Source organism: Aythya ferina (genome assembly GCF_964211825.1).
Source record: "Aythya ferina genome assembly, chromosome: 16".
NCBI classification, from domain to species: domain Eukaryota; kingdom Metazoa; phylum Chordata; class Aves; order Anseriformes; family Anatidae; genus Aythya; species Aythya ferina.
This window is the reverse complement of record NC_140315.1, coordinates 9,789,762-9,809,673: the sequence shown is the minus strand read 5'-3', so window position 1 is coordinate 9,809,673 and position 19,912 is coordinate 9,789,762. Positions and strand designations below refer to the sequence as shown.

The 19,912-nt window shown below is 40.8% G+C and overlaps 1 protein-coding gene across 3 annotated transcripts in view; it reads right to left on the bottom strand.

Annotated features, from left to right (window-relative positions):
- Positions 1-14,833, bottom strand: part of UQCC1 (ubiquinol-cytochrome c reductase complex assembly factor 1) — a 50,515-nt gene extending 35,682 nt beyond the window's left edge. The window contains exons 1-5 of one of the 3 annotated variants that reach the window (XM_084538325.1): positions 14,738-14,833; positions 12,456-12,560; positions 10,813-10,917; positions 6,775-6,879; positions 3,781-3,853 (exon numbers count right to left, since the gene is read on the bottom strand). In XM_084538325.1, coding sequence (XP_084394451.1) covers positions 3,781-3,853; positions 6,775-6,879; positions 10,813-10,917; positions 12,456-12,560; positions 14,738-14,761 — 412 coding nt within the window. In that variant the 5' untranslated portion in view covers positions 14,762-14,833. Of the gene's footprint in view, positions 1-3,780; positions 3,854-6,774; positions 6,880-10,812; positions 10,918-12,455; positions 12,561-13,856; positions 14,033-14,544; positions 14,668-14,737 lie in introns of those variants that run through there. The other 2 variants (XM_084538326.1, XM_084538324.1) reach the window with 2 other exon arrangements.
- Positions 14,834-19,912: the final 5,079 nt, after the last annotated feature.

Sequence of the window (19,912 nt, the reverse complement as noted above, 5' to 3'; positions counted from 1 at the left end):
GCACTACATCAGCGTTCCACTCAGAGCATGACTGAGACAGCAGCAGGTGCCAATAGGATGCCTGATGGGCTTCGGAAGCCAGAAGAATCCAAAGCACTGTAGGTAAACTCCATCTCTTTTGTGCTTCTTGATAGACCCTACTAAGAACTACCTGAAATAGGGACAGCTCTTTGTTACTGCAGCTGCATAACAGGGCAATTAACACTATTAACAGATGAAGATAAATTCAAGGTAACCCTACACTCCATGCTCAGACAAACTCCAACTCAGCTCTCAGTATCACCTACCTGATATTAACAGCTCTTCTGGTCTTTCAAATATAACGGTAAGCATGAAGTGTTCTCCTCACAAACAGGAGCTTCCTATATTTTGTTAGAACTACCCAAACTCTACAAGCTTTATGCACAGAAGGTTTTGCACCAGTAATCTTACTTCCCTCTACTACTTCTCTGTTCTCCTTTATACAAAGGACAGAAAAAATCCTAAAACAGCCTCACTTTCCATATAAGCAACACAGTGTAGCAGATATTTGGGATGTCAGCCCAAAAGCAGAGTTCCCAAAATTTTGCTTTATAATCATCCATGGACAAAGAGAGAGCAGAATGGCACACACACTAAAGTTAACTTAAGTATAATACTGGAGACCCTCAGTTAGAACACCTCCTTTCTATGCTACAGAAGCTTCATGTACCTCGTATCCATAGTGTTTTAGGAACTGCTGTTCCACAGCATAATGCAGAGAAGGGCAGCAGACAGTGCTCACAGTGCATGAGAGAAACTCTCAGAAAAATGCACAAGGTATCAGCAGAAATGCACCAAGACAGCAAGATAGCCTGTAAGACATGCATTTTATGTCATTGTTCTAGTCCTCAACACTACGATATCCAGCCAACCCAAGTCACCTGTCAGAGAACCACCTCACAAAATCCACATACCAGTATGAGTTCCACAAGGTCACATCACAGTTATTATTCTAGCCATGAGGTAACCACATCACAAAAGCAGGTCCAGAAACACTGAAGACAACTCTGTGACAAACCAGTTCTGATCACACAGGGTTAATCAGCCCATAAATGGTTTTACACATGCATGGGCATACTGTTTTCAAGGCCAGCTCAGTAGGTTAACAGCTTTCACAAACTACAGAGAAAAAGCTAATAAGATCTCCAGAGACCTGAGCTGACTGTTCATTTCACTTGGATATCTCAGCACCATGCAACTACAGCCAGAAGTGCTGGGGGCAGCAAAACATAATCACACCGCTAGGTCTGCATGCAGTCAGCTTTGGTGCAGGCAGACCTGATCTGAGTCTCACGCAGCAGCATTACCATTCATAGGGGTCTTGAGCAGTGCAGTTCATTGTGTGGGTGTGTAGCACCCACATCAGCATGGTCTCAGGCACACCTGTGTTTGCTACATCACCAAGAGACAGAGCTAAGAGACTACCGTAGTTGCTTCCTGTTCCTACTAGTCTCCCAGACTGCTCTTTTGAGAATAAGTCGTAGTTCTGGCTTAGGTGTTGCTCCCTTTACTTGAAAAAGGACCAACTCGAAAAGGAAAAACCTGTTCCTGACTGATATAGTTTGATTAAAACAGGACGACTTGAACTAAGTTGGGTATCTTGTATGCCATGTTCCCACCTCTGAACCACATACTCCTCACCACCTATTTTATGCCACAGCCTCTGGCCATCAGTCCCTTCCATATGTCACTAATTCACTAACACAGCAAAACAGGAAGGCAGCAAAAAAGCAGGCTAGTTTCTTTCAATGACATAAACATTTCATCAGAGGACATGGTAATTGAACAGACTAGACACAGGCAAAAAGCCCATGCAGAGAAGAGGAAGGAAGATGGAGAAGTGAGCCTTTTCCTTTTGGCCACCCTTTCAACTCATCTGCCCGTGGAACTACGTGTACAACCTAAAGCTCTTCATTGGTTAAAAATAAACAATCAAACAAACAAAGTAAAAGGTTCCTGTCCACCCCATCCAGTCTATCTTTTAGGGGAATTAATTTTTAAACACAGATCACATGCCTATTAGGTTCTACAGCCAATTCCCCAAACAGCTGCAGGAGATAGAAGTAACAGAAACATCTGTCTATATTAGAACAATGGGTTCTTTGGAACAACCACCATAGACACCAACATCACAGGCATACTTACACCAACAGGTACATCATACAGTCAGCGTCAACAAAACTACTTCCTTACATTAGAAAGGTCTCCTATGAATGCAAGCAGAGATTTCCCTGTGTATAAATTTAGAACTTGACTGGCTACAACTTGTACTGTAGAGCAAAAAGACAATAGGAACAACTATGACATTCTGGAGAAAAAGGAGGGAAAGACCACCTGCTGTTTGTGATATGCTTGAAGAGAGGAGGAGCTCCGGGAATTTTTCTCTTTAAAATGGTAAGACAGTACCAAGAATAAAAAATAATACAAAAATAATAATTGAAGTCATTTTGCCCAGTACTGAGCCAGAAGAATCTGTAGCAAACAAAAAACACAGTATCTCTTTCCTAGACGGGTTCTGAAAATCCTTCAATCTAGAGCAACATTTATAAATCTTTTTCAATTAATCTGTTAAACAGAGATAGTGAAACAACTGCTAAAAATAGCAAAACTTATGTCTGAGAGGTACATATGACAAGACTATTTAGCTGAGAAAGTCTGAGAGGACACACAGCTGGGGAGAGGTGTGTGTGCAGAAAAGATGAGGTTCTAATTTTTTCATCATCAGTGATGAATCCTACTACTTATAGAGTTCTCCCTACAACCACTGAAACCACATCACAGTTTTGGAAAACCTTTGAAAGCCATTGGAAAATCTTGCAGCAGCAATACCATGTGCCAAACCACGCTCAGAAAGTTCTGCACTAGATTAAAACACAAAGATGCACCTTCAGCTGATCTCTTGAAGAAGCAGCAGCAACTCCCACCTATGCCTAGTGCAACCATAATCACACTGTCATGGGAAATAATTCATATAAGAATAATTATTTGAAATTTACTTAAGTGAATCATACAGCTCCCCATTCACCAATCTGTATTTGATACTAACAAAAGCAGCAGCAACAGATTTTTTCACTGATAGCTAAAAAACAAAAAAAAAACAAAACTGTGCAACAAGGAAGAGTCATCACAATTCCAGCTAAAATTCGTATATACTTAAAGGAGGGACTTACGTGTCTTGGTTCTAGTCTCACCAACTAGTCCGGAGATGTGTCCTGGCTTAACCAGATACAAGGAAGAGAGACAAGTAGAACCCTGAAATCTAACTGATCCTGTATCATTAAAAAAAGCTGTGCATCAGTGGAGGGGGATGGTTCTCTCATGCCTGTATCCTGATTACACTGGACTTTCTCACTAGTCATGGGACTGGGTAAGACAGAGACCATCAGACCATGGTAAAAAAGAAAGAGACATTTGGATTCTTAGCTTATCCCACCCTTCGTAATAGAAATGGCAATGTCCTTCAAATTCCAGGATATTCTGGTTTTACCAATCCCACCATGTTCTTATTCTCCATTGCAGGGGACAAAATGTAACAAGTCCAGAAGCCAGAGCATGCCATTGAACCTTTGCAGCTTCAGAGCTTAAAGTAATAATGTAGCATAGTCAGCTTCCAGTTGGCTGTGCACTGTTAGCATATGACAAGTCTTACTGTTGTCTTATTTATAGATACACATGTAAACCTATCTAATTATTTTTCATCATAAGTTTTCTCACCAAGGTTACACTCCAAATTCTAGTATCTTCAAAGACACAACTTACTGTTAAAGAATTCCTCATAGTCAGTTTTCTCCACACAGCATGTGTACATGCGCAAAGCTGCTACCTTAATTTTCTAAAGAAAAAGAAAAGACAATACTTGATTACATGATGAATACAATCATTCATCATAAGAACACTACTGTTTTTGTTAAATACATATGCTGTATTCTTCTGAAAAGACTTCTTTTGAGACTCACTATCAGCTGAGATTTTCAAGAGTACAATAAATTATTATTTCCCAGGAATTACACAACTGTAATTCATCTTGCCTCGAGGCAAAAAATGGCTAAGTGGCTGCTTGAATACCCTTCCAAATCTAGTTTAGTATAAAACTAGAATTGCAGAAAAATAAATGAAAGAGCTTCCCTACAGAAGCTCAAAAGATCCCAACACACAACTCCTAAATTCATCCAATATTTTTACCTGTTGATGTATAAATTAGTGTTCTGTATGCTTTATTTTTTAAGTAGTGATATACCAGATGTACTAAAAATATCTTGTTTTTCCCCACAAAAATGAGATTTGGCCAACAAAGCTTCAAAAGCAAGAAAGCAATCCTGTGTGATGAATGATGTGAAGTATATTTCAGGTGCTTCAGAACTTTAAATTTTGTTCATGGCTTGCCATTCCACCACAAAAAAAAATCAGTGCATCATCGATAACTAAGACAGACACGCTGAAGCTTCAAAAAGCACAATAACGGACAAAGTTGTGAAAGAGAATAACTGACAGCTATTCCTGTCTACCAACATCATGGGAGGATAAAATTAAAAAAACTTTAAAATTCCAAAGCCTACTCCCATACATGTCTAAGCCAGGGATCAGCATTGGTTCTTTTGTTTATTTGTTTTGTTTTCTTTTCTTTTCATTGGTAACTACTAGGGATTGTCTTGGTGATCAATATATTATAGATGAGCACTCAATGCCTATCAAATGGCACTTCAAACTGCTGAAGTACTATTTATTTTGGCTCCTCCAGCCAAAAGAAAGATAGGAAAGTTACACTTGATCTGCTGTGGAAACACAGAGGCCATTAATTTTTTATTCAGTAATCACAAGGTTCTGTCAAAAACAAAGGATTAGAAGCTTTCTCAACAATTGATTATACGTCTAAAATTCTTGCAGTGAAGTAATTTACACCATTTATCAGAGTTCTGAAGGTTTCAATTTTAAAAGAAACACTGCCTGGCCTGGGAGTAGAGATCTCCCCTGTGAAAGTCACTGCTCCAGACTAAGCGTTATTAGACATTAAAAACATACTGTAAAGAACAGTTCCTGTAATCCAGCCCTTAAATAAGACAAGAAACACAGGAGAAACTGGTGAAATTTAATCATGAAAGTTTTGGTGTGTAGAAGAGGTAAGGGGGAAGGGAGAAGAAAGAAAAAAAACAGAAATATTAAGAAAACGTCCCTAAGATCTCATAGAGAGCACTGGCAAGGCCAAAAATGAACACAGGTCTCCTGAGCCCTAACCACAAAATAACTCTCTCCAAACCCAAGCTCCCTAGCCAAAAGCAGGCACTAAAGAGTAGCAGTTAAGGAGAGCTCTGAATCAACATTTGCAGCTAACAAGAATCTTTATTACAACAATATGTACACAAACACATGGGACAGAAACTACCCTCTCATGATGTTTATCAGTATATGATATAAGCAACTGGTTTTCAAGCAAAATACCTCACCCCCGTAACTGCCAGTTATCTTTTCTTTATATTTTCTTTCTGAGGGGCAAGATGCAATAAGCAACAGTTTCAGATCAGTCTCACAGGAAGTCCACTCTGCCTTGCAGATATTCAAAGCACCTTATAAGTTTTTAACATCTGCACAGTTGGGCTCAGCCCTTCCCAGTCATGTCACCTTTTCCTGTGACCTGGTTCACAGCAAAATTCAGAATTGCATCTGTCTTTTTCCATTGTGCAGAAGGAACTGGAGGTCTCCTACAGAACTGCTCTCATTTAGTCACTGTTAACAACTGCTTTATAAAAGGACTATTTTACAAACACCGAAGAGAAGGACCTATTTGTGACTCTGCCTTAGGCAGCTACTACTGAAACAGCAGTAACATCTCACTACTGTCCATTTCAGAGACCCTCCTGTCACAGAAACACAGAACAAGGGAAGATGCAAAGAAGGCCAATGAAAATCAAGACACGAAACTTGTTTCAATAACAGAAACAAGTTTGACTAGGTCTCTTCAGTTCAGCAAAAAGTTCAGCTAATACAGCATATATAAGATTATAAAGCCACAAGTGAAAGGGAAAAGGTGAACATACACGCCAAGGAAAGAATAATCACTTTTTTTTTTTTTTTTTTTAATGACAAAATCAAAAAACATCAATAGAAAACAACTGTACCTCTTCTCACAGCAGATACTTAAGCTATGGAACTCCTTGATATAGAATGCTGTAGATGTTACAAGCTTACAAGAGCTCAAAGTGCAACTGCATAGATTTATGGAATAAAAATTCATCTACAGAAAAATGCCAACTCTTGTTCAAGAAATTCTGAAACAGGCAATTGCTGTAAATTGGGAAGTACACGAGAAAAGTATCATTATATGCTTTTACTGTAATTAAATCCTGTCTAGATAACTGGTACTGGTCATTGCCAGAGACAAGATGCTGGTCTGTGCAGATGTTGGACTGACTTTTAAGATAGTAAGGTGGTTATTGTGTTCTTTGGTGCACAAACAAAGAGGAAAATAGGCTATCTGAAGAAATTCAAGAAGGCTTAAAGACTCTACAAAGCTAATGCAACGTTCCTACTTAGGTCAAAGATGACAACACAGACCAAAGCAGGTTCCAGCTTATATTACTATATCCCCCACGTTATAAAGTGATGACATACTTGGATAATAATTAGAATTGTTCCATATAAATATTGTTCCTATTGCAAGAAAAAAAAACAGTTGTAAGTTTTTCTGCTTTTGTTTGTTTGTCTTTGCTTTTTAAGAAAGCTGAAAGTATTAACCAAGATACTAAATAAATGCTTTACCCATCTGCTATACTTCAGAGGTCCTGTGAAACCCATTGCTTCTATTATCCTTGTGAAAGGACCCACTTTCTCTTCTGTCTGCAAGGTATCTTTTGCAGAAAGATGCTGTAAAACAGAAAGATTACCATATACATCAGTCTCAGCAGTTGGATCTGACTATTTTAGTTTGACAAGCTAGAAGTTTAACAGAGAGCTTCAGATTTTCTGTTTACTTTCTCTGCTCAACAAAACAAATACATATTTAGGTTTTATCTGCAAAACAGTATATACTGTCTTTCCTTCTTGACATTCTTCTGTATATAAATGCAAGCATTACGTGTCTGTTCCAATAAGAGCATCCCACTGGAAGCTCAGGCTCAGACTGTACAGAGGTCTGATTTCTGAAAGATTGCTCTTATTCAAAATTACCATATTCTTTCTGGATGACTGTCCTTTACTCAGACAGATAAAATAAGCAAACAAATCACAAACACAGAGTAAATAACAAATAGTAAATTGACAGTAAATGAATAGTAAACAGATAGTAAACAAACAGTTGGCCCTTTCACATCCTGTCTTACTCTCACAGTCATATTGCATTCTAGAGTAATTATGTATGATAAAAAGCAATCCGCTCCATCATAAAATTAATGAAGGCACATGAAGCCAGTGAAAAGCTTACTGAAATCTTACTAGATAGCTCCTCCAAATTCTTATTCCCGTTGCGGTTTTTCTCAATTTTACTTGTGGAAAATCTACATCAGAGGAGTAATTTATTCTTCAAGGATTTGCAGTGTTTGCAAACATGAAGATAAATGTTTTCCTCCAGATTAACTATACAGCATTAGGCTGGTAAGAAATCTTTGTGACATTCTGGCTAAAACTTCCTAGCAGTACTGTATCAGCCAACAGGAATTATCATTTGTACTCCAGCAAATAATTTCTAATCAATGAAGGATGCAGTATAAATATTTATGTTATAAATAAATTACTTTTAACCATTCTAACCAAAATCTACTGCAAATGTATCTTGTACATATATTTGAGGAATGCAGCTGAGAGCCATTATCATCTGAGAAACTTCCATGACCGAGGAAATGTTAAATTGCTTTAACTCACTGGAATTTCACTTTAAGCACTTCCTCCTAAGATGTGAACATACTAAGAAAAGAATTTTCTTAGCAGGGAAGCAATTTAGCCACATAAGAACTTCCATGCATGGCTAGACTACTCAGAGAAGTACCCCATCTCCAATAAGGACCATCTGCAGATGCTTAGAAGAGACACTTAGAAGAGCAGAGAAATAGTCACATACACTGCAGGTTCCTGTGGTATATTTGCCCAGCTTTTAATGCTCACTCCTGTTCTAGAAAACATATGCACATGTTTATTCTTGGCAGCTACAAATTCAGCACTCCAAAACAGTTTTTAAAACCATCTAACCTCCATAATACATAGAATTGTGGTACATGACTTTCACAGCTTCGTTACGTAAAATCAATTCCCTTGAGCCTCTTTTAAACCCAACTTTGGGACTTCATTGGAAGCTTTCAATTTAACTACAAGAAGCCGCAAACAGCCATGTCCTATGCCCTTTCTCAGTACCTTTTACGAATTTTACAGACCAGTATTATGTATAGGTCCATCAGTTATCAGACCGTGATTTAGATGAGTCCTAAAATAGCCTCTTCTCATATAGAAGGCTTTTCAGATTTCTCATTATTCTTTTTGTATTCTCTATAGCTTTCCTAGCACAACTATTTTTTGAAATGGCATGAATGATACACAAATATTTAAATACTGACACATATCCAGCACAAGTTGCTATACTTCAATAAAAATTAACTACAAAGCTACAAAAAATTTAGCTTAGAGCCATAATCAACTCCCACGTATATCCAGAGAGTACACACTATCATTAGCATTTGAGATAAAATGATTTGCACTCGTGCAATCCACGGATGGCTATTAATGTCTTGACCTCCATCACGCTTAGTATTCAGGTAACTAAAAAGAAACATGCTCAATGCCATTTTACTATCAGTCACCTAGTTAGACAGCATCACACTGTCCAGGACCTCAGACCCTTTAAACCTAATGGCTATTAAACCTGTTCACCAAGTCCACTGCTATCATGCAAAACAACAGCATCTGCAACACATGATGGATGCAGCGAGTTCATGAATGTGTACATGAAAATTTAATCCAAGCTTTAGTACTCTGTTCTTCAAGATTATCCCACACAATACTCTTCTCTACACTAAAAATGACATCTAACCTTATGTTGTAAGATGACTTCATAAGCCCCCTCCAGCCAGTCAATGATAGAATGCATTAAATACAGAACTTTATTCTTACTAATCACTGTCACACTGAACTCACTACATCAACTTCCACCTTCTCCAGTTGAATTAAAATGCTATTAAACTCTTAGTGAATCTAGGCAGACTAATTTTACTACACACCTCTTATCTATAAATGCATTACGAAGTTCCCCCCCACTATGGACTTTTCATTATGCAGAGGAAGTTAAGTTAAAAGCCAAAATTATTTTGATTCAATTGTTAGCTCATCACCAAAAAAGAAATGAAAAAATGACTGGAAAATGGCTTTTTACTGTGGAACATCATGATTCTTACTTCATTCAGATGTCTGACTGGACTACCTCAGGAAACACAGAGGAGATTTAAGCAGTGAATGCTTGGTTCAATGTATGGACAGAGACATGCAGTTCACCTTGCCAATGCCATGACTGCAGCCAAATGCAATTAAAGTCATATAAATGTATATAAAATCAAACACAAGAGATAAAAGTTTTTGAAGTCTCATTCAAATTAAAGTTAGCTCATCAAAACACTGAAAGGCACATAAGCCTCAGGCTGACTTTCTTGCTCAATACCTGAAATTCATTGCTCAAAACAGAATCACAGAATATTAGGGATTGGAAGGGACCACAAAAAGGGACCAACCCCCCTGCTGGAGCAGGAACACCTAGGTCAGGTCACACAGGAATGTATCCAGGTGGGTTTTGAAAGTCTCCAGAGAAGGAGACTCCACAACCCCCCTGGGCAGCCTGTTCCAGTACTCTGTCACCCTCACCACAAAGAAGTTTCTTCTCATATTTAAGCAGAACCGCCTATGTTCCATCTTACACCCATTGCCCCTTGTCCTATCATTGGGTGTCACCAAGAAGAGCCCGGCTCTGTCCTCCTGACACTCATCCTTTACATATTTATAAACGTTAATAAGGTACATCTGTACAAATAAGGTACAATAATATACATCCTGTTAATTTTGACACAAAATACAAAAAAAAAAAAGAAAGAAATAATTGGTGTTCCCTGTCAACTTTCCTTTTCCCTCTGTTCTCTCATTTTTCTTGCTTATATTCCATTTTGCCATTCTTTTCATACTGAAATAACAAGAGCAGGATCGAGACATTTATTAAATGAGAGACATTGACTCTCTTAGATTAAGTGCTAAACTAGTAATTCTTGCTCTGGAAAACTTCTATTCTAAGACAAAAGAAAATAAATGTAAGAGATGTGGACACCACAAATTAACAAAACAGGACGGAAGAACAGGAAAAGGTACGACAATAACTAGTCATTATTAGTAGACTGCATGACAAATGTCAGTGTTAAGCAGACAGCAAAACCATTGTTACACACTATCCCCAAGATAAGGAATCTGGAAACATCTTGTCACTTCTAATATGTATGGACAACATCTGTTCTTCCTTCTTTGAAGGTAAGAAGGGAACATCTGCCACCAACCCCCACCCCAATAACTACTCTTCCCAACTTTGCTTCTTTCCTCATTGGGCTCATTTCCCAAAAAAAGCAAATGTGATTTGACTCTCCTATACTAGCAGTTCATTTTCTGGAAAGCAACAGAGTTTCTTTTCAATTTATTGGATTCATTGTTAATGCTATACTAAAATATTTTACGTAAAAGATGAATCATCTCCTACATGCTTTCAAAAGCATTTCATTACCTGTATTTGTACAATTCCTAGAACAATGTGCCCTGACAATAAAAACATAAAACTCTTCTAACCTTATTTGTATTGTAAAATGTTCTATTTAGCTGTTTAATGGTTCCATTGGCTTGAATAAATCCACCACAGGCTTCAGAAAGTTGGAACCGGCCAGTCTTGTGTCTCTAGTAAAAATGACGAAACAAAAAAAGAAAAAGAAAAATTGAAGAGACCATTGATTAGTAAATACTTAACTTTACACCAATTACCCTCACTTTGCTTCCAAGCCAATTTGGTATAATCCTGAAGAAAAAAAAAGCACAAATTTATATCATAACTGCTACAAATAAAATGGCTGCTCATGCTTAATGCTCCACTTTACGAATTTACTAGTTTTCTGAAAATGTACTAATGGAATGGACCGGCAGAACGCTCCACTCTCAAAAACCACAGCTTAACTGCTTTGACTCACAAACTACTTCTAATTACACTTTTTGCCTCTTAAAAAAAATAATTATTTTTCCTGGCCTTGCAGAGAAACAGAGCTTATGGCATTTTTAATCTACAACTTTATAGTCCGTTGAACTGCCTTTATGGCCAAGACTTGAGCAAAACAAATTACAGGGTAATAGTCGTCACTGTAACCTCTACATTGCACGTGATTTGCATTACACAGCTACTGCATAATAACAAAACATCGTACAGGAGTGAGTGGAATTCTAAGAAGCGCCACACTGGAAAGCATATCTATCATACATCTACAGCTTGCCCAAGTCAGTAGCAAACTATTTATGAATAAATTCAGACAAAGCAAATATGCTGTTTTGTTCAGTGTAGCCATTCCCAGAAGCCTCTAAATCCTAACATGTGGCTCAGAGTCAAGTCTAACTTTATCAATCAACTTCACAACTGCTAATTTCTCTCACTACTCTCAACGCTATATGTTACTTTATGTGGGCTGGTGCTTTATTAGTGTCACAAAAGCACAAGTGATTTTTCCAGGACTGGAAGGTCTTATCAGAGGATAGACATCAAAGCCAAAGAGCTTAGTAATTAATTATGTAAGTCCTGGCTCTACAAGCTGTAATATACAGGAAAAGAGAAAAGAGGATTAATCTCCTCTGGCTACCTTGCACACGTGAAGGAAACACCCAGAGACATACCCTATTTCTGTTCTGATAACCTGCATCTATTCCCGTTTGTGTTTTGTATTGCATTCCTATATATGCATTTTAACCTCTATAATTGGCTGCTATTAAGCAATCCTCTTGTTGATTTACTATAGACACAATCTGATACTAGGTATGCTTGTTTAAAACTGGAAGTAAAATTGCAAAGCAATTTTGAAATAATATTCCTCAATGTTGTTCTGTGCTAGGTAAACATACCATCTATACTAGAAAGTCCAAGGCTACTGTACAGCAGAGAAATGTTCTATAACATAAAATGCTGGCAATTATCTGCAAATGTGACTTGTTTGTAATTAGCTGCTTTGAAAAAATGATACCTATGTTTGGATTTCTGTATTCTGAATCAAGACAACTGTGTGATAAAGACTGGGACCTCACTCCTTCAGCAGCAGAAAGCTTTTAAGTTGCTTCGATATTTCAGCAATACACAGTGAAGTGAAGACACCACTTCTGGAAGCCTCTTTACTGAAAAAGTATTCCAGATTCAAATTCATCCCAGTGTTTACACACTTTAATATACTGTGACATCCTACCTGGAAAATACTATGGAGCATCCTTCTACACTGGCCTTGGACCACGGCTGTCTGTAATAGTCCACTGCATACTGCTATCCATTGAGTTACTCCAGTCCGGCAGCTCTGGAACAGAAAGAGTAGCAATGAAGAAGAGGATCCTAATAGAAATACAGTATAACTGTCATCCTGCTTCCACAGATTTACTCATTTGTACAACAACCCTCAGATTAAGCTCCAAACTTGCATTTGACAGAAATCTAAATTCTGATTGCAAAAAAATAAAAAATAAATCTTGCCTTACAGTAAAGTAATGCAACCTGAGTTTGATAAGAGAAACAGATTAATCAAAGGAAGTGATGGGCTGTCTACATTTCAGCTGAGTAACAGAAAACAATTATTGAGGCAATCCAGTGCTCTGATACAAACAGTTTAACTAACACTAAAAGCCAGAAAGAAAATTCACTTTTTTTTTTTTTAATTGATAAAGAATGACTAAAAGACTCCAATGTGTCTAACAGATTTTTTGAGGCTTATTCTTGGTAATAAGAAAACACACATAGATTGCAATAGATCTTTAAGTCCGCAGGCAGCATAAGCACCTCCTGCAGCTAACTGTCTTGTCAGGATTCAGATAAAAACAAATACCCACGGGTCATCTAAATCCTCCTGGCAACCTTTCAAAAAACCTTAGGTAACACACAAACATTCATCAGGAACTCTTCTTAAGTAAAAGACAATTGTGTCGTAACAGCACTATTAACTGAAATATTCAGACAATAATCATGACTATAACATACGCCGTGAGAACCCAAGGAGGCTTGAAGATCAAAGGAAAACAAAACAGTCCCTTCCCATTTTTAATACATGGAAGAGATGTTTAAAGTATGAAGACTTACTTTCATTTGATTAGTAAACTATTAAATCCTAATGCAAATGCAGATACTAGGAAACACCATGGATCAGTAATGCTATGATAGTACAAAGCTTGAGGTGAAGCGTGTTGCTTGCTGTTAGAACTCCCCAGCCTCCCAGCTGCATCCTCCCATTCTTACTAATGCTCCAATGCTTCTCCCAAAATCACAAAATGAGGCTCTTCAGATCACAAAAATTGCAGCCAACTAAATCTCTCATCCCAAGAGAAATTCTTCTGGCTAGGCTGAAGAACTGAACCAACTTTGCCATACGAATGCCAGAAGTAGCTGGGAGAAGAGCCAGGGTTAGGGAGGCCTGGGAGATGTGTCCTGCCCCCTCTGTGCACGCAGCCTGGCATTGCCAGTAGCACCCTGGGGCACAGCTCCTCAGACAGCTGAACCCCCGGTGACTCACTGCTCCTCTAGCACTCAGCTCCCCTTCCCCCTGGCTTCCCCCTCCACTTTTGCTCATGACTGCCTCTTCAACTCATCACAGCAGGAAACTAACTTTATATTCCACCAGTTCTGCTGCTTTGGCATTCAGAGCATAGGGGTCAAGAAAAACACTGGGGCACAGAGAGGTAGGCAACAGCATAGCGATGTGAGTAAGGTCGGAGTGCAGCAATGGCAGAAGGAAGGCAGGAACTCATGCTCACTGCGCTTCAGTTGCTCTCAGGCAAGTTTGCTCTCAGCTGCTTTCAGATGGACAGATAAAAGGGCAGGGCTCATCATGCCTGCGAAACCACACCCTGAGATATCGGTTCTAAAACTTAGGTGGATTAATTGCGCAAGCTCTCTGATTAAGGGCTTTCCATTTTCCTCAAGCACTGGTCTCCAGCTAGCAGCATTGGCCATGCCCGTATCTGCACTGGGGCAGGGAATCAGATCCTGGCACCAACCTCTAGATGCAAAGCTGAAATCTGGTAACCTGCTGCTGAGATTTCAAAAGCCAATAGACCAAAAATGTACACATGGATGGGAAACGAAGGAGCTGATTAGTAACCCGCTCTCATTAACAGGAACCCAATCTCCTCCACCTGACACGGAAATTGGAACCTTTATAACACCTCTAAACTGAGACAGGGATCTCCAGAAAGGGAAACCCTCAGAGGAAAAAAAAATAATAATAAATCCTCAAATATAAAGCCCAAGCCCAGAACGCGAAAACCCTGCAGGGCTCCTATGGAAGCACAAACCCAGAGGAAGCCTCCCCATCCCGAGCCAGCCCCCTCCTCGCCCCGGGCGAGCGCTGTGAGGTCGGAGCACGGCAGAGGGGCCGCAGGGGCCGCTCAGCCCCCTCAGAGCGCCGCCATGCCGCGGGGAGGGGCGGGGCGGAGGGCGGCGGGTGAGGGGGGGGTGGCGGTGCCGCCCGCCGCCGTTGCCACTCACCACGGCCCGCACCAGCGCCGCCATGGCCCCTCGCGCCGCTTCCGGCAGGGAAGCCCCGTCCCTTCCGCCCTCCGGCCGGAGAGGAGGAGGAGGAAAGGGTGGAGAGGGAGGAAGGCGGGGGGGGGATGTGCTGGGTGTCTTCCCGCAGAACATGGCGGAGCACCACCCCCCCAACACCCGCGGTGCCTTCCCCCAGCGCGCCTCCCGCGCTGCTCCTGCTGGCACCGTCCCGGTGGGACAGAACCAGCCGCCTTGTTGCGCCGGGGTAGTCCCCGTCTGCATCACATCCACATCACCTCGCAAATGTTAGTGCTAGTCCAAGGCTGGTGCAGATGTGAGCAAGAGCAGCTGGGGAAGAGGGGGGCTGCGCTTCTCAGCAGCAGTGCTGGTTTAAAGGGCTTGGGGAGCTATAACATTCTGCTCCCCTCTTTCCCGGCATATTTATTGGGATGTCAGCTTCTCAAGAGGGCAGTAGCAGCTGCTTTAATGGCTCTGAAACTCCACAGTAGTCCTTGGAATTCTTTCCTGTGTTCTTAAATGTCAGCTCTCCCAGGGCCAATGGAGACACCTGCCTGGGCTTCCTTTCCACGGGCATCCCAGATCCCTGCACATGCAGGCAGTTTTTCTGAGGTGTTCTGACTCGCTGCAGCTATAGGTTGAAATACGTCTAACTAAACTGTATCTGACTGTGTTTAGTGAACAAGTTGTTCTGATGCAGTGCCAGATGTTGAACAATGCAGGGGACTGCAGATCCCAGGGATGTGCACCATTTCATTTGTTTCTTCTGCCTGTTGTCAGTTCTAGCGAGGAAGGTCAGAGCTAGCTCTGTTTCCATTTGCTTAGCTGTCCTCTGTGTATTAGACTCAAAGCAATGCTGAATGCCATTCATAACAGCAGCTTTTTTGTGTGTGTGAGAAGGTGAAAGAGGAGAATGCGCATCCATTTCTGAAGCCTCCTCTTTGCCGTTAGTGAGCTAGAGTCACTGAAAGTGATGAAGCTCCAGGATTCCTACACCATGCAATTACAGAATCACAGAATTGTCTAGGTTAGAAGAGACTTCAAGATCATCAATTCCAACCTCTAACCTAACACTAACAAGTCCTCCACTAAACCATATCGCTAAGTTCAACATCTAAATATCTTTTAAAGACCTCCAGGGATGGTGACTCCACCACTTCCCTGGGCACCCCCTGGGTGACTTGGACACCTGTTATTAAAATTTATCAGAACAGAAACTGACTTTCTGATACAGTGAACTGCTAAATAGTCATAAAATGCCACAAGAAAGACTGGAAGACTAGCAGAGGTCTCTAGCATAATCTGATATTTTCACACTGACGGGCAGCTGAACTCAAATGGGCAAAACAGACTCAGCATAAGGGAGATTAATGTACTTTGATTGCTAACTGCTAACAGAGCAGAGCAGTGAGAACTCAACACAAATACCTTCCCCACTTCCCCCCTCTCCCCCCCTCCACCCTTCTACTCTATTCTATCTCCTCCCCCCAGGTAGTGCAAGAGAATGGGGAATGGGGCTGCGGTCAGTCCATAACACTTCGTCTCCAGTACTCCTTCATGGTCACTCTCTGTCCCAGCTCCAAAGTGGGGTCCGTCCCACGGGATGCCACCCTTCCCAAACTAATCCTGCATGGGTTTCCCACAGGCAGCAGCTCTTCAAGAACTGCTCCAAGTATGGCTCTGTACCACGGGGTCCATGTGTCAGGAGCAAACTGCTCCAGCATGGGTCCCCCACAGGCAGGAGCTCCCACCAGCTCCCCTGCTCCTGCATGGGCTCCTCTCCATGGGCTGCAGCATGGAGATCTGCTCCACCATGGTACCCATGGGCTGCAGGGGTACAGCCTGCTCTACCAGGGGCCTCTCCACAGGCCACAGAGGAACTTCTGCTCTGTGCCTGGAGCACCTCCTGCCCTCCTGCTCTGACCCTGGTGGCTGGCTGCAGGACTAGTTCTTTCTGCATTTCCTTGCTCCTCTCTCCCAGCTGCTGTTGTGCAGCGGTTTTTTCCTTTCTTCAATCTCCTCTCTAGAGATGCAGCAGCATCATTCTCTTTGGCTAGTGGTGGGGCCCTGTTGGAGCTGGATGGAGTTGGTTCTTTTCTAATATGGGGCAGCTCCTGGGTTCTACTCACAGAGGCCACCTCTGCAGCCCCCATTGCTACCAGAAACCTACCATGTAAGCCCAATACACACAGTTGTGATGACTGACGTTGATGTGAAAAATTCATAGAATCGCAGAATCAGAGAATGGTTTGGGTTGGAAGGGACCTTAAAGATCAGCCAGTTCCAACCCCCCTGCCATGGGTAGGGGCACTTCCCACTAAATCAGGTTGCTCAAATTTAATTCAGATTAAAATCTTCAAAGCTTGAAGATGGGTAGCATTGCACAGAAGTACTATGGCCTGGGGTGCTGTCTGTTCTCTATGAGAAGAGCAGGACAAGGGCTCTGTTTTTTTTGCCCAGTAATTCAATCCCAGACTCAGAACGTTGCCTTGTCTAAACTGGGTATTTAACTACCCTGAAAACTTCAATTTTGAGAAACCTTCTAATATGAAGAAGTGTCCCAGACCAGCAATGATGCTTAGATGATTTATTAGTTTTAAAATGTGTGCTCTAAGGGTATGCTAGGCCATGGTAGAGTCTGAGACTTCGATTCTGTATTGTTACGTTATTCCTTGGTTGGCATAATTAAGTACAAACTTTTGCAAATCCCATAGGTTTGTAGCTAAAAAGATCACCTGAAGCATCCTCCATGTCCAAGGCTGTACTAAATTTAGATCCTCTGGTGCACATTTCTCTTACCTGCACTTAAATATTTTAATGAGGGGATTTCCAATTTCCACATGAAGCTCATTCCAGTCTCTCACTGTGAAAGTTTCATCATACTTACTAAAAAGATGCACAGTGTGAGCCCTGTTCTCCCTTTAATGTCAAGTTCCTTAAGGTATTAGGTCAGAGCAGAGTTTGGCTAATATTTTAAGAAATTGACCTCAAGGTATTTGCTGTGAGAAGCTCTGTAGAGTTGTTAAGAAGGCTTCTTAATGCAGCTCTGCAAGTTTATTTTTTATACAACATTTACAAACTACTTGGGTTTTCTTCACTCTGCTAGTGGATATGCACATATTTCCTCAGAAAATGACACAGGGTTTGTTTCAGTTTGGTTTTAAATAGCTTGTTATAGTGCCATCAGAAATAAGAAGTACAAGCAGGTATGTGAAGGCCATACTGTGAAAAACACAAAACAGTTTATGGTGACCCAGTGATCCAGGTCCTGTGTGGCCTCTGTATCATAGTCTGCCTTGCAGAATGCTTATGTCTTTCAGAGTGAGCAATACAGTGCTGAAAAGGCAAAGGGGCTGCACTTGGGAATTTAGTACAGTGAGCACTGCCTGACCTGCTAAGCTGGAATCTCCAGACTAAATCTTTCCTGAAATTTCCACTTTTTGGACTTCAGAGACAGCCACCTCAATGACCTCCTTCGCTATTTTTCACTTGCTATCTTTCCTCCTCTCCAGCAGTGACTGCAGTCAGCCAGCCTTTCTGTATGTAACACAACAGGAAATAACCTTTATCTATTTTTTTCTGAGTATTTTTGTTCATTTTCAATAGACCCCACAGACTCTCCGTACATTGCACAGAGGTCTTTGGGCTACTGAGATCTTGAGTTTAGGTATGTATTTAACCTCTCCCAAGCAGGTTCAGTGGTCAGTACTAGTTTTGTTTGTTCTTTGACTTAATGAATGAGAAATGATATATAGCTTTTAAACAAACACATTTAAAAATATTTTGATGTTCCTGTCCTCCTAATTTCCTGTTAGCATCAGATTTTATTTCAAATGTTAGCATAGAACATGATTTTTTTTTCTTTTCACTGATCATTTTTATGTAGTTGTATATTTTTATCTTTTGAAAAGTAACTACACTTGTAAATCAACCTTTTTGAAACAGTCTAAATATATGAAATTCCAAGACAACTTCTATTTTTCTCCTCTTGATCACAGGAAGAATCAAAATTAACATAAAGCAATTGTTAGCCCAACATTCCTGAGGAGAGCTCCCTGTTTCCAAAACACAAACATACTCTGCACTAGGGCAAAAGTACAGATCTCAACTTCAGTCTTTTTTCTGCTCGGTCTGGAGTTCCTGTCTAAGTGCAGAATTTAAAATTATATTGATTTTCCTTCTTAACAGCCTGCTCCTGCTTCCACAGGAGAAAAGTCAAAGGAAATCTCACGAATATATAGGAAAACAGAATCTCTCTCTGTTATCTGGGACAAGTGCGGCTGGGATACTCCAGATAACAAGAGTGAAAATAGTCTCCATGGGTATTCCAGGACACCCTGGAGATCATGATAAAGAAAAACCCAATTTCAAAAACTCTGTTCAGGTCCAGCAGGTCTTATTAACTCTGGTTCAGTGCCAATGCTGCAAGACTGCCAGCTGGCCCCTCAGCTATTTGACTGTCTTTGCAGCATACTTTCCCAGTGCTCCAGGTTCTGAAAGGGCCTTGTATGTACCAACGAGCCAGTGCAGGTCTGGCACTGCATCCTGTCTAATGCACCCTTTTAGGACTTGGAGTACAAATCAGTGATAACAGGCCTTTGGAGCCCTGGCATATGTGGACTGACTTCTTCCAGAGCTCACTTGGATGTCTTTGCACTGCTCTTCCAGAACTCCCAGTCCCAGAAATGAAGTGAGGGGCCACCTGACTCAGCATGGGGAAAACCAGGTTCCACTGGATTTCTAGCTGAGGCTCTGTGCTGAAGGAAAAGGGCATTTGTAGGGTTGAACTGGTAATTTATAATGGATTTGTCACACTTTGCTTTCACACAATTTTTCACCATTGCATGCATAGTATATCTGGACATTTTGAGACTGAATTCAGCTTTGGGATGACATTACAAGTTGATAGAGGAATTTAAATGGAAGCTAATTGTGTTATTAACAAAGTAAAGATGCTTAGTCCTCTCTGTAAGACTGAATCAGTTTGTGGGGTCGGTATGAATACATTTACTACTGCTGCTTCTCAAGCTATATAAAAAAAGCATATAAAAAGAAGAGAAATTTTCAGTAAAAGTATAATCCCAACAATGTATTATGGATATTGCAAGGTTTAGCGAGTATGGACATCAATTGCCTGATCTGGAATTCCTTGGCCAC